The sequence below is a fragment of the Symsagittifera roscoffensis genome, chromosome 2 (assembly GCF_963678635.1).
Source record: "Symsagittifera roscoffensis chromosome 2, txSymRosc1.1, whole genome shotgun sequence".
Lineage (NCBI taxonomy): Eukaryota > Metazoa > Xenacoelomorpha > Acoela > Convolutidae > Symsagittifera > Symsagittifera roscoffensis.
In genome coordinates, this window is record NC_087063.1 from 68,830,934 (window position 1) to 68,854,555 (window position 23,622).

The 23,622-nt window shown below is 37.0% G+C and overlaps 2 protein-coding genes across 6 annotated transcripts in view; both read right to left on the reverse strand.

The window, feature by feature from the left end:
* The window catches only part of LOC134840310 (ubiquitin-conjugating enzyme E2 A), a 311,529-nt gene that overhangs the window by 249,781 nt on the left and 38,126 nt on the right, over nucleotides 1–23,622 (reverse strand). The window lies entirely within an intron of this gene.
* LOC134840309 (voltage-dependent L-type calcium channel subunit beta-3-like) lies at nucleotides 1,005–20,868 on the reverse strand. 5 transcript variants are annotated; one of them, XM_063856066.1, is made up of 16 exons: nucleotides 20,778–20,868; nucleotides 20,448–20,630; nucleotides 18,341–18,577; nucleotides 17,322–17,444; nucleotides 16,908–17,035; nucleotides 16,274–16,305; nucleotides 13,612–13,793; nucleotides 13,120–13,297; nucleotides 12,734–12,885; nucleotides 9,850–9,867; nucleotides 9,573–9,668; nucleotides 7,272–7,493; nucleotides 6,725–6,860; nucleotides 6,072–6,275; nucleotides 5,612–5,794; nucleotides 1,005–2,093 (listed from the first exon to the last, which is right to left on the reverse strand). In XM_063856066.1, exons 2-16 carry the CDS (start codon nucleotides 20,520–20,522, stop codon nucleotides 1,933–1,935), a joined length of 2,127 nt encoding a protein of 708 aa, XP_063712136.1. In that variant the 5' UTR covers nucleotides 20,523–20,630; nucleotides 20,778–20,868; the 3' UTR covers nucleotides 1,005–1,932. The 5 variants fall into 5 exon arrangements, with proteins under 5 accessions (XP_063712136.1, XP_063712135.1, XP_063712138.1 ...); XM_063856065.1 differs by having other exon boundaries at nucleotides 20,448–20,642; nucleotides 20,778–20,862; XM_063856068.1 differs by lacking the exon at nucleotides 20,448–20,630.

A 23,622-nucleotide genomic window follows, 5' to 3' on the forward strand; every position in this document is an offset into this window, starting at 1 on the left:
TGTTACTTTTCTTTGATTTTCTGTGCTGTTTCGGATTCCACGAACAAATAGCTAGGACATTATATTGCTCAAAATCGCTCCAAAAACAGGCAATTTTGCGGAATCTGCACCCAAATTTGTGGAACCCAAACAATTGCGGAATCCGGAACAGTTTTTGGTATCAATGAAAAAAAACTATGTTTCTATTAGAAGTAAACTGTCGTGGAATCCGCAAATTTTAAGCGGAATCCGCAAATTGTAAGCGGATTCCGCAAATAGTACTCGAAATCCACAAAAGATAATTGGACTCCGCATAAATTTGCGGAATCCACCTTTAATTGCGAAAGCTGCTTACATTTGTGGAATCCAGAACAGCTACCTATATCCGACAAAATTTACCTTACAGGTATTTGTACGCGCAATCCACGGAAACTAAGTGGAATCCACTTATTATATTGCTCAAAATCGCTCCAAAAACAGGCAATTTTGCCGAATACGCAACAAAATTTGTGGAATCCAATACACGTTTCGCGGATTCCGTAACAGTTTGCGCAATCCATAAAAAATAGTGTTTTTAGTAAAAGTAAACTCGTGAAATCCGCAAATTTTAAACTGAATCGGCAAATTGTAAGCGGATTCCGCAAATTGTACACGAAATCCAAATGATAATTTGAATCCGCATAAATTTGCGGAACCCACCTACAATTTCGAAATCCGCTTAAATTTGTGGAATCCGGAACAGATACCTATATCCGACAAAACTTACCTTGCAGGTATTTCTACGCGGAATCCACGGAAACTAAGTGCAATCCACTTACTTTTTTTGAACATTTTTAAAGACTTGTCTCTGGAATCCAGGAGCGTACAGGCACAAAATTGTGAGCCTATCCAGTGCACAGTTTGGCCTCGTAATGCGATTGCAATACCCTTGTTTATCGCAAGGTATGCAACTGGATGGCAATTTATAAAAGATTTCCGTATCTAGAAGCATGTCTCGTTAGAATAGTCGTTGAAATCATTATCTATTGAAATTTTTTTGAATTATAGCGCCTGAAAATTGCGATGAAAATATTTGCCAGCAGTAAGAAATGCAGTTTTCAAATAAATAACAATTTACAAACAAACTCAAGATGTGATAGATGTGCAAGCTCATGATTGATAAGGTGCAAAAATAGATCAAAATTTATTGCGAAAAACCTTTCGATCAGCAAAACTGATTTGGAATGCCCAATATTTTGCTCAAGTCAAATGGTGAACGTGAAACTAAATAATTATATTAATTATCTTCACGCGAGATGTAATATTTAAGCCATATTGGTGACATCCAATCCAATTGAAAAAAAAACACGATGTAGATAGGACGAGTTATTGAATAGCACGTGTTTAGTGATGCGAGGTGGGATGTAATCTAGTCATGTTTTACACACTATTTAAAATATTATCACTTATTAAAACTTATATAAAACTTTAGTTACTTTCTTGTTTGGAATGATGATTTAATGTAGACGCGGTTGTTAATTGACAGCAGCAATACAAAGTCTCAACGTTTTTGTCCAAAAAATAATTCAAAAATATTTCAAATTCATTATTTTGATTGTTTAGTTTAAGATAAAAACCAACTATGTACATAAAGGCTATCTAATAAGAAGACAATCTACTACGAACGTTTAGAAAGTTGGATGGATGGATGAAATCACACTTAAACCGTGAAATCCCAAGTTTATATTTTATAAAGTATATTTTGAGTTGAGTTTTATTCAAACTAGTGAGTTAGCTTGGTTGTTTTATTGAAATTAATACCGTGTTTGGAGTGAAAGTTTGATGATCAAGTCGTGAAAAAACAGATTGTCGCGTTTAGTTTGCAACCAATTCAAGATCAGTCGATTGATCGTTAAAATTCCTGGGAGTCAATGCACGATGGGCTGTTCCGTGATGTTTAAGTAATTATATTGACTATCTAGGTCGGGGTGCGTAGGCGTCGTTTGCGTGGTTATTCGATCTAGGTGCGAAGTCGTTTCTCGGATTAGCTGTTCGTGGAAAGTCTGTGTTGTAGTCGTCTTCCGGATACCGCATGTTTCTTCCGGACACTTCGCCTCGCGCATGACCACTTAAGCCTAAATAATTAATTATTTTATTATATAAAAAACCGTGAGGTTTTCTTGAAGAAAAAACCTGGATGGTGAGAAGCCTTAAATTTGACGCAAAGGCGAAGCAGAGCTTCGCACCACTTGCGATGCAAAAACATAAAACAAATATGACAAATGTATGAAAACTAATGTCTACCAAATTTTTCAACTTCTCGATATGTCTCGATAGATATTCATTCCAGGCAAAAATTCCAGAAAATTAAACACAGAGACGAAGCGGAGCTTCGCATCACTTGCCATACCACAAAAATAACAGACACTAAATAGCAGACAGCTAGCAGACACGAAAAGAAAGGAGAGCCACTAAGTCCAAAGAAAACGGAAAAACTTTCAGGAGACCACAACTACAAAATGTTGTCTGCGATGATGTTCTATTTGCGGAAAATACGTACAAAAACACATTCCACGGCGTTTGACGAAAATTCAAAAACATTTATGGATTGAAAACAAAATTGTTGTCATGATAAAATTTGAACTATAATATGACCGTTGCGTGCAATCCAGAAGACACCATATAAATTATGATTTCCTCGAAGGACCCAAAATTAGATTAGTAAGCCCAAAGTATATAAGACGAAATCGTGTAGACCGAAAACTTTTTAAGCGAAACAAAAACAAAACAAGAAAATATACGAAGTCAAAGTTAAAAGAATTACAAATTGCAGGAGTAAATGAAAACATAAAAAGCAACCACAATGAAAACTCCATAGAGCAAAAAAAATCTAAGATGAATCAACCAAGCCGACAAAAATTAAGCAGACAAATGAAAAGCCGACAACTTCTTGGAAACAGAGTATTTCCCGTTTGAAAAAAAAAAAAAACATGTCCTGGTCGAACCCAGGACCTTTGCCGTCCCAGGCGTATTCGTTACCTCCAAACTAGATGTTCCGGAGACGCTTAGAAATTTGAATTCGTAATGAACCAAGATTAGCAAGCGTTATTAAATCGGAATATAGACATTTTTGGGTCAACAGTTTGTTCAAAGTGAATCACTTGGTTCTCTTAAACACAAAAATCTATATTCCGATTTGATAACGCTTTCTAATCGCAAGCGTAATTAGCAACGGAACAAAACTTACGAAGAGGCAACAAAGTCGACATTTTTTGAGCACACAAGTTGATCAGAAAAAAATCATTAAGTCCCACCTGAAACTAAAATGAATACTTGCACTTGCAACTGCAGAGAAAAATGCTTACAGAATATGCAAAATCCATAACGATGTGGCAACTTAGCAGACAAAACTTAAGAAAACAAACGAAAGTCCCACAATTCAATTTAAACCGTTTAACACAATTCAAAATATTTAATTTAAATTGCACACAAACTGAAAAACCATGGTCCGGCCGAGACGCGAACCCCAAACCTTAGGATGTAAAGGCAAAGGTGTTACCCCTAGGCCAATTGGAAAGGATCGTGACATATATAGGGGCTAGCGAGAACACAAAAAGCAGCACCATGACAAGCAATAAGAAAAAATATACGCCTCGAATTAAAAAAAAACTAGACTACGTCTCGGTTTCGATCTGCGAGCTTGAGATTAAAAGTGTCAATCTCTAACCACTCAGCAACGGACGCTAAATAAATCACAAACACTAGCCACAAATAAAGCAGAACAGATGCTATGGAACTTCTAATGCTACAAATCGTGTTTATAGCAAAAAAGCCACCAAATAAGTAACACTTTTATTTGCAAGTTAGGTGAGAAAAAAAGAAAAACAAGGATATTGTAAAAATTAAGCCCAAAAAACGTACCAGATATTACAAACTAAAATTAAAAAAGAAAAACGAGCCGATGAAAAGTAGGAAGAAACCACCAATACGAACATAGCCAATCGAATATTGTAAACATAATAAACACTTATTTTGTTGAACCGAACTTTCAAATTTCAAAGAAAAACATAGATACCATTTAAGTAGTTTGAATTTATAGAACGATTTCTGATAGGTGCTTTTTCGATAACCTTAACCCAACTTGAGAAAACATGGATCGATATTCCGCTGGAAATCTAAAAATTCATTTCTACTTTCGTGTAATTATCATTCACGTTTTTAACGCCATTTTCACGTTCGTATTTGGAGAGTGCTATTAACGTCACTTTCAACAGATAAATTTTAATCGATCTGTATGAATGCACATCAGTAGTTATTAGAGCATTTTAAGACTTTCTCCCGGTAAAAAAAATCACCAAGATCTATATAAGAGTCTTCATTACTCTTTACAATAAACTTTTCAAGATTTTTTTAAAAACGCAATTTTCGAACTTCCCCTAATTACTACCCAAATGATAGCAGTCTGCATGTCAGCAGTCGTTAAATTAGCCATTCCTGTTGAAATTGACCATTTCGTGAACAAAAGCTGCAACATAGCTCTTTCTTTTCTTTTTGCATTAAACAGGAAATAATTTTACAAAAAGCAAGGTGCTCAAGAACTGTTAACTCTATAATCGCAAGCGTAAATATTCAACACAGAAGTGAAGCTGCGCTTCTCAAACACTAGCGAAAACACGACGAAAAATCAGCTTTATAAAGTGAAATAAGAAAAGATAGAAATAAGCCTCGAATTAGTAAAACTTTGCTACGTATGGGCTTCGAACCTGTTACCTCGGGAATTGGAAATTCACGCCCTGTACTCTCGGCCACGAATGCTTAACAACCAGCAAACACTAGTCACAAAAAGCAGCTACATATGCTAAAAATTGCCAAAGCCATTCAGCAAAAGTGGCACTAAATACTAATAGACACAATCTTGCAAGTAATAGTTTGGAATATAACAAACTGAAGGCTTCCACACTAAATTTTCATGTAATTAATTGGAAAGCTTAAAGCCACAAAATGTAGAAATTATGCTTTTCAAAAAATTGGGAGATATAATGAGTTCGAAAATTTCTGAAATCGAGTTTTTATAATTGTTATGTTGTTTGAAATAAAAACCTTTGTTTGGTTCATTTGATGAATGTAAAATGTATCAACTGTGTTAACTTATTACTATTCGAATGTCAAAGCACATGCTATCAAAAAGCCGTAAAGGTGCCCCAAAAGAGGCAACAAAATTGCGACTTCGGTTAGAAAAAAAAGATAAGTCGTAGCATAACACTAACGCTCACTAAAATTCGCTGTTGCAATTAATTGGAACCAATTCAAAAACATAGCCAGCATACAGTAGGAAAAGATCCAATGAACTCAAGTAAACAGAAAAAATACTTTCTGACTTTTTCTTGAAAAATCTCAATTTTTCGTAAAATTAACTGAATTTGAAAACATTAACCCGTAAAATTAACTGAATTTGAAAAAATTGGATTGATAAGGTCTTTTTTATTTGCTGGGAAACCTGAAAATTAAATTACACTTTCGAAATTAGAATTCGATCACGGTTTTCGTGACTTTTTCACTTTCGCTATTCGATAGTGGAGATTTTTTCCTGAAAAAAACATCGCGACCTATATAAGAGTCGGAACTACGTTAATCGACTCTAAGCAAACGTTACCTGTCCTTCTTTCCCTGGGCGGAGGCGGCCCATCTCCCCCTTCGTCCCTGTCTCTATGTGAGGTGGAGTGATTAGATCTGCTCTTAACCCCTCCCGTGCCACCATAGTTGTCACGTGACTCTCGGTGGAATCTGCGATCTGTTCTGCTGTCTGCGTGTTCGGATCTGTCCGGTGACGTGAATCCTAGAAAAAAAAAAACTGTTTTTCTTTTTTTCTACGCTGTACTACTGTAAGAAAAGTAACCATGGACACACACTGATATTTATGCGCCAGCAAAAGCAAACAACTACTTGAATCATAGCCATCGGTAAAGAGTGAACATTAGTTGCTGACATTAACTTCAACGGAATAAAAATCAAATGAATGTCCTATTTGTCTTATTACAGAAGCAAAGCTTGATGTTTGTTTTCTAAGCACCCTCAAATCCTTTTAGCATCCCTCAACGTATTCGCTAACTCACTGTTGGCCTGGTCGTTGTGATGTCTTTTTGAAGCTGGGGCCCTGGAAGAACTGTCGTGGTGGGATTGTTGTTGGGAGGAGTGAGAATTGGCTCCATTGTGTTGGTTGTGAGAGGCGGCGTGGTGGCCCCTGGAAGAGGAGGAGCCTCCCTTTGAGGTCTGCTGGTTGTTCACATGGTCTGAGCGCGGCTGCTCACTTCCACCTCCTGTACATAGATTGGTGTAAATAAAATCAGATATGAACACAGCAGATGGAAACTTGGAAAATGTTTTTAACTACTCCAACTTTTTCATTCACTATTTTCTGTACTAAGAAACATCCCAGCATCATTTCACCGTAAGGACCGTACAGCTTCTTATTTGCTATTTTCCCTTACCAAAAAATAAGCTTAACCTTATTTTAACATCCATATAGGCTAGAAGAAACAGCATATTCACGCAGTGATAGCTAAATTAGATCGAGCTTAAGTAGTATTTAAGGAGCCAGGAGCCGTTAAGGGACCACCAGTCGACCCTTAGATATTAATATAGGATATAGCATTCTGGTTGACTGGAATATGCCTTAAGATAGTCGAATAGCTTCTCCCAAGTCACAAGGTAGGGAATATCTACTGGTTTGGCCTTTCAGACATAATAATAATGTAGTGGTCTTTACCTGAATGACCACTGCGTGTGCTTCGCCTATCCCGGTCCCTATCCCTGTCGCGATCTCTGTCTCGCTCTCTATCATCTGCATTATTGTTGTGACTTCTGTGGTGATGATGAGAGGACCTTTCTTTGTTACTACGCTCCTGCAACCACCAACCCAATCATTCATTCAGAAATACTCCACCAAATCAAAAACAGACCATTTTTTTAGGGAGAGCACCCTTTACATCGCAAAATTCAACGCTTTTTCCAAAAAAAAAGCAAAAACATAGCAAACAAAAAAAACCACTGAACAAGAATTTTTTTTTTTTAAATGTAAAAAAAAAAAGATTTCTGAAAATTTCTTTGAAAGTCACGAGAGGAACTACAAAGAAATGAAAAGCCAACCCGCAAAAAAATCAAATTTGAGTGAGTACTCATTCTACAAAATGGAAAAAAAAACCATCCAGATCTAAATAAATAGCAAGACTTTTCCTTGTTAATCTATATTAAAACTAACAAGCGCTATAAAAAGAATCAAACTGGAATAAAATTTTGGTAATAAAATGTTTGACCTTGTGGGAGGACTGTTTTGACTTGGAGTCACCCTTATCCTTCTCCCTGTCTTTGGCCGCCTTCTCCTCCCCAAGCTTGGATGGTGTGGCTTGTGGGGGTGGCTCTGGCCTCTTCACCATCGGGGGAGGGTGGGTGGCCCTCCAGTACGCCTCCAAGTACTCGTACAAATGCTCACATGCATCGTCCAGCTGATTCTCATCCAGAATCACATCGAACATTTCCTACAACATCCATTTAGAGGTTGTTCAACAAACTGATTGTAATGAACATAACTATAAATACAATAGCTTAAAGACAATTGCAATGAACTAAAAGCTGGAAAAAAACGGAGTACTTTTCAAGAATCTTCAATATATATATATATGGCCTTGAAGCTATTTGAACTTCATGATGATTTTACGTTTGACACATGTTAGATAGGCATGAGGACAACTTTACCACAGCGAAATTGCCAAGTACTAACTTTGTACATGACAACTTGTCCTACACAACCTCTTTCTACGCCATTTTCCCCATAAGTAACACCTGCAACAGATTATTTGATGTTCACAGGAAGTACTATTTATGAGCAGCGAGTGCTTATGGTTGCCTAAGTTCGTTTTCAAACAGACTCTAACAGAAAATGATTTAAAATGAACCTAAAAATAATCTCAACCACAATTTATGTCCAATTGTTACGAAATACTGACAAAAAACTACAATTATCGGCAGAAACACAAAATGAAACTTAAAATATTTGTAACTAGCATCAGTGTTTATAAACAATTCCGCCGTAACATTCAAATTTGATTGACATGAGTCAAACACCGTGGCGAACAACAAGGTCCAGAAGAAACGCCTTTAATTGCTGGACCTAACGCCTGCAGATACATCCGCAAATAGCACTACCATACCCTCTCTATACTGGGGTGCGCGGAAAGCATGCTCTTTACGGGTTTTTAGTTTCGGAGCGTCGTAAGTCTGTCAGATCTCTCAGTCTATTAATTTTAAGCCAACAGCTTGGAGCCGGCATAAATCCCAGCCCTGGTCTTTTTACCGGCCCCAACCCTTGTGAGCAAAGAAATATATGAACCCAAGCCAGCATCTGGTGTCACTTATGTGGATGATAGCATTTGAAATGTCGCAATCTTAAAAAAACTCAGAGCACAATACAATTTTATAGCCCCTCTTGAACTAAATCTATTTCACTCTCCCTTCCCGTGACTAACAATACTAGACTCACGCCAGCCTGTAATTATTCCTGCTCCAAAAACAAATCCCCACACCCAGTTTCCTACCAGATTGAAGCCGGAAAATTCGAGCGAACACTAGGAATTTTTTTTCTGCAGCTATGGAACGATTCACATTAAGAAACGGATAGTTTTCGAGGAACAAAGATAGCCAACAGTCAGTTGGAAAAAGAGCATGAGTGTAAGTACACAGAAAAAAATACTGACTTGTTTTTCTCAACTTTCGAATTTCCAAGAAAATATTTGATAGAATTGAAGCCTTTTGAATTTCTCGAACAATTAATGATTGACAGTTTCTTGATAAAATCGACCCAATAAGAGCAAACTGAATCAAAAGGTAAAATTTTTTTTATTTTCGCTGAGAAATCCGATTATTAAATTCCCTTTTCTAAACTAGAAGTCGATCACGTTTTTCGTGACCTTTAAAGTTTCACTATTTGATAGCGGAGATTGCCTTTAAAAACCTTACTAACTTTTTCAATTTTGATCTCTGATATTTTGATTAGGAGTGTGATGCATGTTCATCTACGCTATTGTCGCTTATAAATCAGTTATCAAATCTTTGATATTTTGAACTAGGCAAACGTTGCGTTGAAATTTTGTGGTTTTCAATTTGGTCATTCATGCCATTTTGATTTCACGCGTTTTTCAATAACCGCACTCTAATTGTCAGCGTTTTCTACAAAAAAAAATCTTCATGTCGACTATGGCCTTCCATTCCTTTCTTTTGCACCAAGCTGGCTTGACACTACGCAAACATTAGCCAACAAAAAAGCAGATAGAACAGATGGTATTAATTGCTTATGCAATGCTATACGGCGATGGTGTCACCAAAAGAGCAGTTTTTTGCGAGTTGGTTTAGAAGAAAAATAGACTCCTAATATAAATATACGTGAATCACATTGCTACGGCTCATTTTGATAATGACGATGAGTTTTTTTTTCGTCCACATTTTTCATAGCTAAAGGTGGGTTAATTACGGTACCCAGGAACCGAATCTGTTTATCCTGATATAATTTTTATTTAGCTATAGTTTAAAAACATACTTTTTGTATCAGAGGGGAGACTAACCGGAGGACATTGAGCCAGTTTCTCTGCGGCCACAAGTTGCACGTTGATGTATCTTGTCTGGGCCTTGCCTCTGGATTTGATCAGACGCTGCATCACCTAAACGACCCATGATCCAAATTACCCCCACGGCACAGGAGTTTAATCAAATCGAAAAACCACTCATGAATTCACGCTTCATTTCTCACACCAGAAAAGGGATACAAGTGGAGGACCTTTAAATAGAGGCTTCTCATAAACCCTCATCAAAGCACCAAGAGAGAAAACACTCGATCGTTACCTTCTTGTTAGCTCCACCCTATAACCAGTACAGAGTTCATTAAAGATTCTTTGAAGAGCAAAACAACATCATTAGCTACTACCTTTTCAATCACACTGCATTCAGTGCATACAATTTAAAAGTGTAAGGAAGACTATAACAGATGCTCTCCTACTATAACTACTCTTGTACCAAGACGAAACTATCTTTTTACTGCCCTTCTACGTTCGATGCGTTTCTCAGAGCCATTGACCTTTTTCGCGCCATTTTTAATTTCGTAAATTTACACCTTCCTTTAGGCAAACAAATATGAATTGAATTAAAAGGAAGCCGAAAATCAGACAAAGAATCAAATTTGAGCCAGAAAATTACATCAAAATAATCAACACGACTTATATACGTGTCGTCACTAGTTTCATTGACACTAAAAACTATTACAGGTGTTATATCATTCTTAAGTTTGAAAGCTAAGATGCCCATAGCTCAGACTAACGATACTAAAGAAAACGTCATCAATTGCTATTACAAAAACTTTGTCAGTGTCGAATCTAAAGAACAACACTGAGCACAAATATCCCATCTTTTCTCCGAAAGTCGAAAAAGCGTAGATGAGAGCTATTCAACGGGGAAAAAATAATCTTGACATAAAACACAGAGAAGAAGCTTCGCTTTGCAAACACTTGCGAGAACACGACAAAACGCAGCTCTATAAAATGCAATAAAAAAGAAATAGGCCTCGAATTATTAAAACAAAAAAAATCCGCAACGTCTGAGATTCGCACCTGCGACCTAAAGACTTAGTGTCTCCTAATCCACTCAGCCACGGACGCTTAGTACGCGCTAACCACCCGGCCACGGACGCTTAATATACACTAACCACTCGGCCACGGACGCTTAATATGCACTAAAGACTAGCCACAAATAAAGCAGAGAACAGATGCTATGCGATTTCCAATGCTACAGTGAAATTTCCATATTAGTGAAGACTTTTAACTAACACTTTTATTTGCGAGCTAGGTTAAAAACAAGAAGGTTCGTAAGAACACACTAAGCTAATTGCAAGTGTAAAGAATTTGATTTTGAAGAAATCCCTATGAGAAAGGCAATTGAGAGGGTAAATCAATTTTAGTATCAAAGGGTATGAAGCGGCAACTAAGGAGACACATACCCGGGTATACTCCCATTACACCAAAAAAAATATATATGACATTCCCACAAAAGATGAGCTAAAATATGACTAAACATTTTTCCAACCTCTACCTTAAAAAAATTTGCTGAAAAACTTTTCCAAAAAAAAGAAGATGAAAACCAAATTTAATCTAAACGCGATTTTGTAACTTACCTTGAAATTTCATGAAATTGAGCACTTCACTAAGGAGTTCTAGCATTTCTGTTAGACAAAAATTCTAGTACCCTAATTGTCGCAAGTGTAACACAGAGTGGAAGATGCACTTCGCAAACTAGTACCCTAATTGTCGCAAGTGTAACACAGAGTGGACGATGCACTTCGCATACTAGTACCCTAATGGTCAAAAGTGTAACACAGAGTGGAAGATGCACTTCGCAAACGCTCGCTTGTGTAAATGTCAAGAAAAAAAGTCAAGCGAAAAACGTTTGCGAGGGTAAAAAAATTGAAAAATAAAAGACCTCCACGGGAATTAAAACTCAGTCCCCAGACATCCAAGTTTCAGAGTCGACTTCCCTACACAAGTGTCCTTATGTAGGAGATTCGACATTAGTTACATATAAATAAGAGAATACATAGTCATAAGCTGACAATACTAAGCAACAAAAGTTCCACCAAAATGAGCACTTTTATTATTGGTCAGTTGAGTTCGTAATATGACTCTACGCTCGCTTGTGTAAACACAGAAGCGAAGTTGTACCTCCTGAATACAAACGAGAAAACTAAAAAAAGTAGCACTCCCAAAAAACGAACAAACATAGCCATCAGAAAGTTTGAAAAGAGTTAATAAACGCAAGGAAACAGAAACAAGACTGCTCGTATCAGGGCGAAGCCCTGAATGTTCCGACTGCTTTTGAAGGTTTATGGAGCAGCAGTAAAAACATATAAAAACATTATATGAAATTTTAAAAAAAAATTTCTAAAATTTGAAATTTTTTATGAAAATCATCCCCCCACACGCCATAGTAAGTACAAAAAGATAGTTTTCGTTCCTTGTAACACATCAATTATGGCAAATAAGCTTCGCTCAACCAATTTGGAACGATTTATAAGACGGATTAAACCTCCGCTTACGCGTTAATAGCGCGAATTACATCGCGCGTTAATTGTCCCAAATTGGTCAAAATGGCAATCTTGAAACCCTCATAACTTTACGAAAAATGATCACAGGTGAAATATCTTTTCAAATTTAAGCTCAGGACAACAATACCTTTTGAATGATATTTAAAAAGTCCGTCAAAAATGGCTAGTTAAAAAGTCGAAATTTGTCTGAAGAAAAAAAACCCACCCCGAGCACAAATATTCCGTTACTTTCGTATCGAAAGTCGGAACAATAAATTCTTGAGTTGATTGAGTCAAAAGCTTGTTTTTTCAAATTTTCCAATTACAAAAAAGTATATGCCCATACAGCTCTTTGAAGTTCAAGATTAAATTATGATTGCCACTTTTTCGATAACGTTAAACTAATTTGAGAAAACTGGACCAGTAGATAATTTTTTCCGCTGGGAAACCTGAAAAAAAATCCACTTTCGAAACTAGAAACCGATCACGTTTTTCGTAACCTTTACACTTTAAAGCCTAAACGCGAAAAATCGAATTTCTGCGAGAAGACACTTCACAATTTTTTCCTGAAAAAAAACGAACAAAAAATCACCACGACCTTTACAATTTCATGAATATTTAAAAATTTTGAGACAAATTAAATTCAAATATAGTTACCTTGGGAGATGCGATCTTGAGGTGAACGATGATTGGAGCGAGGGATGTCTTCACCAGTTGGGAGGGGTGGTTGATGGTGTCACAGTCCAACACTATCAGCTGAAGAGACCTGGCCAGCTCAAAGATCCTCTCTATTTCAGCTTGCACTTCCACTAAAACACACACCACAACCAATGATTTACAATCATCATTAACAATTTCGGTATTTTTTAAAGCTACTATTTTCATTACAAAATAGTAGCGTTACCAAATTTGAGTAAACTTAAGGACTTTATACGGGAAAAAACACATCACGATCTATATAAGTGACAATCACTTCGTTCATTTACACGTAATTAAAGATAGAGAACTTAAAAACCTAATTGAATTTCTGATATGCTACTAACTGAGGGATGTTGATCTGGCACCCTTGTCCATGAGCCCCCCTCCTCCTCTCTTCGAGGGGTTGTTGAGGACACTTCGCTTGGCCAGGGCAATGTCCGTGGTGACCCGAGTGATCACAATACGCCCCTCAAATCTGTGCTTCAGATAGTCAAACAAGGCTTTTTGCATCATGTCTGTCACCTGCACAATAAACATTTTTTGTCACATTTTAAGGCATTTCAAAGGAACTCGCACAAATATTTCGCACGGAAAGGCTAAAACCTTAAGCCTGTACTAAAATATGTGACGTACAGATGAGGAAAAACAAAATAAATGTGACGTAAACAACCCAAACAACCAATCTCTAATTAGTCAATTCCTCTTGATGGATTAATTTAAATTTACAATCATTTGAAGGGAGCTACCTCAACACTCGGCTCAGTAAACGCGTTAGATCACGCGATTCTTTGCCAAAGACGCCTTATTTTTATCTAGAGAAACACGCGAAAAAATACCTCGTATCCCTTGAGAGAAGGTCCAATAAGCACAACTGGTCGCATGGAGGGAACAACATCATAGGGAGGTACATTATCACCTCTGCGGAAGAAGGTGCCCTTACGAGCATTTTTGCCAAGGGGTCCCTTCTTTGAAGAGGAGGAGCCGCCTCCATCATCCGTGTCATTCTCAGCCTCGGTTCCTGAAGAGCATATACAAAATGTCAGCAGAAGTTGTCAGACAATGGAATTATTAGACATGCAAATATTCAAGAAAAGTAACGCCCTTGTCTTTTTCAAACAAGATACATCAACAGAAAAAAATAAATATCCTCCCATGCAATGCTAAACAAGGTCCAACATATCTATCTAATCGAAGATAAAGTTCTAGTCATGCAAAATTCCATTGATGTTTACGAAAATTTTCAGACAAACTAAGACACTTTCCCATTTTAACCTTAAACAAAAAATTTCTATCCCCAAACTTGGATGGCTATAGATTCCATTCAGAAACCAGCTGACACCAACTTTCCTATTTACACGCAGAGGCGGAGCGGAGCTTCGCACCACTTGCGATACAAAGTATATGGCCAAGTTAATTAAAATTTAGCGGAGCTTCGCACAACTTGCGATTTCAAATTGGATGACTATGATTACGTGCAGATGAATTAACAAATCTAAACTTTGTAAATATAGCTAATAGACAGTTGGAAAAAAGTGAAAAACAAGGAAACCGAAAAAGTTGATTGAAAGTTTTCCACCTTTCGAATTTCCAGTGAACACAATTAAACAGAAAAAAAATACTGTTAATTTTTAAAAAAAATCTCAACATTCGAAATGTACAGAAACAATATATGTTCTTGAAGCTCTTTGATTTTCCAGGACAATTTATGACTGATAACTTATTGATTAAATTAACCCAATATGTGAGCACTGGATCAATAGGTAATTTTTCTATTCCGCTGGAAAATCTTAACAGTAAATTGTAAACTGGAAGTCGATCACGTTTTTTGTGACTTTTACAATTTTGCTGTTCGCTAATGGAGTTCGCTGTATGCTAATGGAGTTTGCCTTCCTTTTAACAAAGGAAACGAACAGAACTTTGAAAAATCAGGAGTCGAACCGCGAAAAAGTAAATTTCCTTCCTGAACAAAATTTAACTTTTCCTGCAAAAAAAACAGAAACAAAAACAATCATCAGCACCTATATAAGAGTTCGAATTATGTTTATCGACTCGTAGAAAATAATAAGTCAATCCGCGAAAAATCAAACTTGAATAAATAAAAAATCACTTTTTCGTGAACGAAAAATCATTAATGCTGTGGGAACTGATCCGATCATTTTGACTGTCGAACATTGACTGTCCCGTTAAATTTTTATTAACGACATCGAGGCTAAAGCTATCTTTGCAAGCATAGCCGGTAAAGCGCAAAGAAGTTGTTTGAAAAAGCTAAAAATAAGAAAAAATAACATCAAATTTTGAAAAATTAACACCCTCATGAATCAAACCACAGCCCGCTAGCAAACAAAAGAACTGCTCTACACAACTTGGCCACTGTTTAAGCTCTTTGAATTTCTAGAACAATTTATGATTGGCGCTTTTTGATAATATCAAACCAACTTGAGAAAATTGGTTCAATAGGTAAGTTTTTATTCCGCTGGAAATCTAAAAATTAAATTCCACTTCCGAAACTAGAAATCGTTCACGTTTTTTCGCGCTATTTCCGCATTCGTATACGGAAGGCGCTATTCTCGTAACTTTCTGCAGATGAATTTTAATTTAACTCAATAAGTGCTTATATACCTACGTCCATGCATAAATGCCTGAATATGTATGAATGCACATCTATAGTTATTAGAGCATTTTAACACTTTCCTGATTCAAAAAACAAAATACAAAAAAATAAGCAAGACCCTTATACGAGTCTTCACTACGGTCATTACTCTTAGAAATGAAGACAAAAGAAAAAAACCAAAAATATTAAATCGTAGATGAAAAAATTTTGTTACAATTATTTGAAAAAAAAAACTAAAATTTCATATCACCCAGTTAACTTGCACCAATAGAAATAAATCAAAACGACTTTCTATTATTAAAATTTTCATTTTCAGTTTCATTTTTCACGCAGCAGAAAATTTTCGATTTGTACTTAAGTACAACTCCCATGCCCTGTACCTTTGCCGTCCCAAACATATGGGCTGTCTCTTCACCAAACAGGTAAAACTGGTAGCCAGAACCTGATATGCTGATAAAGTAAACTGATGAATCTGCGAACTAACGAGAAAAGGTCTAGACCCGATTGCAATAGCCTTGCTAATCGCAAGGGTCATTATAAACGATCGAGTGCAATCGGTGGTATATACCAGCCGAAGTATAAAGGAGCCGAATTATGAACCATCCGAAAATACGTAATTGTTATTTCATAATTTGTAACATTTCGAAAGTGATGCAAAATTCATTCGTATGACGTTTTTTTTTCGGCTGGTTTACACGCTGTGGGAACTTTTGGTTGGTTTATACTTCGGCTGGTTTATTTACACTCAAAGCAATCATTTGGAAATCACTGGGGAAAAGGGGGACTGCGATGCTCAATGTTGGCCTAGAACCCCTAAATTTCCAACTTCGCTTCTTCGTATAACATGACAAACGCTGCGGAGTTATCCATCTGACTTGTTGTGTTACCTGAGGCAGGGGGCGTTTCGCCTGTCATTCCTCTATAGCCGCGAAAACATTAACACGGTCACAGCCAGAAAATAAACATTCCTTTAAGCCTGTACTGCATAGACTGATACGTTTATTAGATTACTTCAACAAACTGACAACTAAGCAGCTGTTTGTGAGGCGAATTAACTCATAGATCAACGCACACTTTGGCATCAAATGCAGAAGCTTTAATGAAAGAAGATTGGAATTGATAGAAAATTTATATTAAACTTGCACGTTAAAAAATTCAACTATGGAAAGATACCTTCAGTTAGTTTAATGCCAGCCTAAAGAAGAAAGAATATTCTAAATGACCGTCACAATAATCGAATTTCAAGACTAGTTAAGTCATTTTTGAGCCCACTATATACTGAGATAGACTGATCTATAATTTCGTAGTTCGTTGTTTAAGTTCACCCGTGAATTGGTGCAACATTTAGTGCAGAGGCTTCTCCCATCCAAGCGCTGATCAGTCTAAAGAACTGTGAATTAACGCTTTTAAAACAAATCACCCGGTCAACAACGGATGGCGTAACGTAATTGGTTAAGGGTGCAATTATGCAATTGATCCAAATATGAATTCCCGTTAAGTGGTCCAGTTTGGACTACTCACTCTTTTGCCGTGGTTCTCTTGTGGGACTGGTACATGCGTAGTGCCTCCATGCGGGCGGGGGAGGGGATGAATCCAATGTCTCCCTCCTCCTTCACAATCCTCCCAATCCACCAGTCATTGTTGAACTTCTACACAACACCAACACAAAACATGTCGAACTATCTAATCAAAAAATCTGAACTAAGTGAAAGGGAAAATTGTAACTTCTACTAGCTGCAGCAATTTGTATATTCCTTTAATATACTAATTATACCTAAGAATGAATAAAGCTACAGTTTCGTGTTTCAGACAATTAAGCCTTCTGTCAACAACAAGAGGGACAACGTTTTATTCGTAACAAACAACGTCAATCGATGCATTTTTGTTCAGAATGAACACGTATTGGACTTGAATAACAAGCGAGTGAATGCTGACCTCCTTAATGTGCAGGAAGTCTTTGTTGTTGAAGCTGATGGCCCTGCCTAAATAGGGCACTTCCTCGTCCTGAGTCCCGTCGTAGTCTATGTTGGTGCGCACTGAGAACGCCACTGGCTTTGTCTGCAATGACAATAAAATTTATCACTCACATAAAGCATAATGATAATTACTTGAACTCGTCGAAAAACGTTTTTTGTGGATCTTTTTTAATAATCTTTCATGGTACCTAGTCCTCATGGTATGGAATATCAACACCTATAACAGACTAACCCTACTATAAAGCATACTAGCGTGTAGCACACCTCCGGTGTTTCATTTTTTTTCGACGATTCATAAAAATCCGCATACATTGGAAACAATATCTGCAATCTTTAGTGTACTCTGACTGCAACCAATTACAGGGTTGGTAATTACAAGATTTACAATTTTTTTAATTCCTATTTTGAAAAACCATAAGAGCGTCATCTCGAAAACTTAATGGGCCTCTGGAGAAATTTGGAGGCCAGATTTGCAACTACTGAGAGTCCTTGAAGCCAGATTTGGAGGCCAGATTTGCAACTACTGAGAGAAAAAAAAAGGTTTTTCTGAAAAACTGAAAAAAAGAACACAAAAAATGTCACATCTGGAAAAAATACAAAATTTGAGCAGTCATAATTGGAGGCAAGATTCGCAACCCCTGAAAGTACTCTATAGCCCCCATTTACAGGGTTGGGAATTTCAAATTTTTAAAATAAAATTTAATTAAGTTTTCGAAAAGTTTTCGGAAAATAACCACTGAATTGAAAGTGGAAAATCGAAAAAAAACCCTAACCATTACAATATACGATATAGCTTAAACGTGAAAAAATTCTTTCGTTAAGCATGCAAAAATATTATGTTGAAAAAGCTTAAACGTGGCGAAATAAAGAAGGCCGCATTTAAATATATAATAATAGATATAAAAATTGACCCTTGTAACGCTGCATAATAAACGGTGAGCCTGATGAATTAACGATATAAGGAACATTGAAACTCACATATGCCTTTTCCAAAGCATCAAAGGCCACTTGTTCTAATTCTGCTTTCGTCATCTCCCGATTGGCTCCATTGGCATTCGCTGCATTACCCCCGGACCCACTCGTAGAGGAATTCGGTGCTCCGTTGGAGTTGGAACTGTTATTGTTGTTCGTGTCTTCGTCGTGCAGTGAAAGGTCAGACATGGAGGCTCTTCCTCCTGTTATTCCTGCTGCGCCACTATAAGACTCTTCTGATCCCTAGAAATATTATTTGTCACTTAAATCAGCTAATTATTTAATTACTAAAGTTTTTTCAGGCCATGCATTAACATAACTAATTGAAATCTGAGTACTTTTAGTCAAAACCTAGAACAAAAACAAACTTCATTCAGTTCAAGTGAAAATTTATGATGCATTTCAATTAATTCAGTTGCTAAACAGTGAGAGAAATATCGTTTTCGAAGAATCATTGCAAGGATAGAATAGGTAATATAGTAAAATCCAGGGGCGGATCTAAAACTTTCTCAAGGAGGGGCGGATTTTCAAAAAACTTTCGAAAATTTTGACGACCTTTTTTAGGTCGACCAAATTGATTTTCCGAGCAATCATCAAGCACTAAAGTTTTTGAAAAACAGTTAGTATATACTGTCGCCAAAGGCGCCTTTAAAATACTTTAGGGTCGGTTGGCCAAAAATGGATTTCTTAAAAAGTACCAAAAGGGGATCCCTTTGGGTCGGCAGGGGATCGAATCCTTCAGGGGAAGGTCTTCCCCCTGCCCGCCCCTGGTAAAATCACATGCATCGATTTTTAATCACAAGGAAAGCGGAATTCAACAAGTTGAAAATTAAAACATAGCCAACTGGCAGTTGGAAAAGAGCAATGAACGCAGAGAAACTGAAAAAAAACTATTTGTTTTTTTTCTAAAATCTTCAACTTTTGAATTTCTAGTTAAAAATTAGATGGCCTTAAAGCTCTTTGAATTTGTAGAACAATTTATGCTGGACACTTTTTTTTGTTAAAATTGACCCAATTTGAGGAAACTGGATTCAATAGGTAAAACTTTTATTTCGCTGGGAAATCTGATAATTAATTTTCATTTTTAAATAAGAAGTCGATCACGTTTTTCGTGACCTTTACAATATTGCTGTTCGATAGAAATGCACTGAACTTAAAAAGAAACCACAAGTCAAACAGCGAAAAGTCATAAAAAATGTCAAAAAAATCAGCAAGACCTATATAAGAGAGTCTTCACTACGTTCATTACTCTTAACAAGCATAGCCGGTTACTGGGCAAGTAGCCCAGAATAATACGACCAGTCTTAAAAAAACGCAAAAAAATGTGTCGTTTTTTTTTCTGCGCGGTGTGGTGAAAAGATCTGAACGAAAAATAGAACTTCGACAGTAATACCAAAATTGACCAATTGGAAAACGTTTTTTGCTGGAAAAAAACTCGAAACACAAAAAAAAATCGCTTAAAAAATTCAACAAAAAATTTCTAGCAGAAATTATTTGAAGTTTTTGATTCAAAAAATGCCGCCATAAAACTCCAAAAACTAATTTACCCGAGTGATACTAAGTTTTCACGGCCTAAATTAAACATAAACAAGCCAATGCCAACCTTGGACGCTCACCTTATTAGAACGAAATTAGTATAAAACCAAAAATTTCAATCCGGTTTTTCTGAACACTGGGAAATATTTTAAGGTCGTTCGAATTGCGACTGAAAGGGCTTTAATATGATATATCACTCAACACAATCCGATGATTATTTGTGGTACCTGATTTTGCGTGGAAAACAAAAAAAGTATAAAAAATTAAAACACACGCGAATAAAAAATTCCTCCCCATTTTTCAAAAGTTCGGATTAAAAAGATCAAAATATCTTTTAGTTCCAATGTTTAGTAACAGGCAAAGTTTGATTTTGGTACATGTAATAAAAATTGTAGCTTTAAGCAACGTCAAAAAATTGTGAAATCTCTTTGATCATTTCAAATTTTAAAAATTATATTATTCCTAATATTTGAAATAAAACTAGATTAAAGATTTTCAAGCGATATGCAAATAACTGTTAAGGGAAACTAGCGTGCACTATATAATTATCATGGCCAACATTCCTTGAATAATTTACCCTTGAGTGTTGCGACTTGAGACTGTCCATCTTAGGAAGGGGCATTCTGTGCGGCTGAACCGCTGCTGATGCCATTCAAGTTATCCGACGCCAATGTATTGCGTGTTTGTTGGTCAATAGGGTGACAAATTAAGAGAATAAATCAGAAGCCAGGAAGTAATGCAACCGTTTTGGAATTATCAGCTATAAAAACGTCTGAGAAAATCAAGAAGAAAGCTTAGTGAAAGGGGAATGTCAGATTAAAATGTGATCATTACAGAAATTAGATAGGTAAACCTTGCCAGCAAGTACCTTTTAAACTAATCGACTTCGATTTTGACGTTTACTCACGATGGTATAGTTTGTTGCAACGAAAACCTACTGGATCAACATCATCTTTTCCACGACATCAGGGTAACAGCTATTCAAGCCATACAAATCTGTGAAAATTTTTTTATTTGCATGAGACAAGCCACAAACTGAGATCAGACATTTTCATTGCATCTCAACATGAGCAACATCATAACACTTACTAGTGGACAACAACTTATAAACATATCAAATAGTGTCTTTTAGGAAAGAAATTAACTCCGGGGAAGCCTTATTGTGACCCCTTATTTTTTTAAAAGGGTAATCAGAAGGTCAAAAGTATCATAGTAACCGAAGTTAGTCAGGAGTCCCTTCATCACGTATTCCAGTTAAAATCCTTGGAATTTTCTAGATATGGAAGTGATAATTATAAAAGAAGATGACAAGTGTGACCCCTTATGGTTTATATCATTGGATCTAGTTGTCTTGAAAATCTGACACAATCACTGAAGTACAGCGACAAAAGTTTCCGACAAGTTATATTTTATCCGCGGCCTATCCTTGAACCCCAAATCTAGGGCTCAAGATCGACCACAATCTATTCAGAAACAGATGTAACCTTCAACGCCGCAAGGGTAACCTCATCTGTCACATAATTAACAACAGTATCACCGCCCACTTCAGCAACTATTCTCAGTATAATTACCAACCCCTCAGTATTCCCAAACTTATCATCATCCTTAAGAAGCTTCATTCTGAATCAGGTCTTAAAGGGATTGTCTACGGACATGTGCCATTCCCCGGGATTGGCACTGTCGAACCCGCCGACGCAAACAAAAATGGACGTTAAGGACGTTAGCATCAAATTCGTAGTGAAAAATAGTGTCGGAATATTTTAGAGTTTTGAATTATCAAAATTTGGATTTGAGCTGGAATATTTCTCAGAAATGTAAAACGGCCATTTTGACAAGAAAAGGACAATTAAACAGAACCGAGAGAGACAACCGAATTAACAAGACGAAAATCAGTTGAAAAAGAAAACAGAAATACGAAGCTTATCGTGATAACACGACATGATTTGACGCTAAACTCAGGAAGATCAGAAGGAAGGAAGGTCCAGTGAGACATCCGGAGCGGATCCCTACCCTCCCGTGCCACGAAATCAGGAAGTGTGCCACTCTGCCAGTCTGGCACAGCGCAACCTTCCGACGCAACACGGAAATAGAAGTAGAGGCCTTAATGGTTGAAAATTACTGCAAAGGAGGGTCGGAATATTCGAGAATTTTAATTTTTCAAGATTTCGATTGTCGAACGAATATTTCTCAGAAATACAAAAACGGCCATTTTGACTAGAAAAAGTGATAAAATCAGAAGAACAGCAAAAATAGTGAAAAACAGTCGGACGATAACGATATAAAAACGAAGCCTCTTATCGTGACGATCACGCACGATAACACACTTAGCGGAAGGAATTAGCGAGAAGGGAGGCTTCAAAGGGGAAGTAGTGGAGAGAAGTAACCTCCCGTGCCATGAATTGGGAGTAGTAACGACGTTATTACAGGAAAAACACGGAAGGCTCGGCCCCCCAGAGACGGTGTATGGTGAGGGATTATAGCAAACTGACTTTTTAGCTACTCTGATGCTATAGACATTTGAATAAACACCGCTTTTGTTTGATATTTTAGAATATGAGTAGCTAGAAAGAGGAAGGAGTCAATCCTACTCCAATGGATTTAATATAGAACTGTCATTAATCGGAGGGTCCAAATTTGATAGTAATTGGCCAAATTTTGTTTCCAAACCGAATTTGGTCCGGTTTTTTCTATTGTTCCAGTGCCGTACAGGGCTAATACGCTCGTTTCAAGTATTTTCAGGCACTTTCAAAAGGAATTGCGGAAAAAGTCTCTCAAACCTATATAGGTGGTGAAAAAAGGCCATTATGTCGGGTTTTGCGTCAGGAGCGTTTTTGGCGATTTCTCAAAGACTAGCCAGCCAATCGGGATAATTTTGGTAGCATAAGTCGACATTTTTGACCATTTTCCATTTACCCGGACCGCAACCGTTTTTGGATTGATTATCTCGGAAAAGAAAACTTTTTTAGAAATTGTTGGTTTGGAGGGTCCAAATTATTCTACGCTCCGTCACTGTGTAGTTTTTGGGCGAATATTACATAGACGTTTTTATGGCGCTCCTGGGTGCGCCTCTTAAAGGCATGAGACCATCATGATCAGCAAACGTTTCAGCGACGAACCCTCCTCTCCGGGCGTATGCCCGAGTTAAAGGCCCTATTTACCTTAGTTGTACAAGGGGGAAGGTACGTTCCCTCCGCCTAGTATTATTTAGCTTTTAAACTTAGTTAACGCCGAAAAATCCGGAGGCCGGAGGATTAGGTGGGGAGTCACGAGCCCGTTTGTCCCAATGTCCCGGTACCAAAAACAATTGAAGGGAAAGCGTAAAACCAAACAAAAAAGTGTATAACCAAGAAAAAGCCAATGAAAACAAAAAAAGTACAAAAAAAAGTAAAAAATTCAAAAAAGACCAGAAACAATAAAAAACATAAAGTGACAGTTTATATGTTATTTCCGGACGAGATGTGATCTGACCTTCCTATTTGTTGTTGTTTCAGATTGATTTATATCACTTCTGATAGAAAGATTGTGTGTTTTGGTGACGGGTTGGGTACCCTCCCTTGAGTGTATTTTGAGTATTTAGGCACGTTAATGGGGATTTTGCCGGTGACCGGAGGGTAGAGTGGCAAGCTGACCGACGTGTTCCACACTCAACAGGGGCATCAGGGACAACATTCACAAGGACTGTTGGGTATCGTTGAAACATTTTTAGTATCGTTCGGGTACTATTTCATTAAAACTTCAGAGGTGGGGGGCAC

Excerpts from the sequence above, each read along its gene's own strand:
- LOC134840309 (XM_063856066.1), bottom strand. The coding sequence starts at position 20,522 with ATGGCATCAGCAGCGGTTCAGCCGCACAGAATGCCCCTTCCTAAGATG. Across the intron at positions 13,794-16,273 it reads CGAAACGCCCCCTGCCTCAG|GAACCGAGGCTGAGAATGAC; the intron begins GTAACACAACAA and ends TATGCTCTTCAG. Across the intron at positions 13,298-13,611 it reads CTTCTCTCAAGGGATACGAG|GTGACAGACATGATGCAAAA; the intron begins GTATTTTTTCGC and ends TTTATTGTGCAG.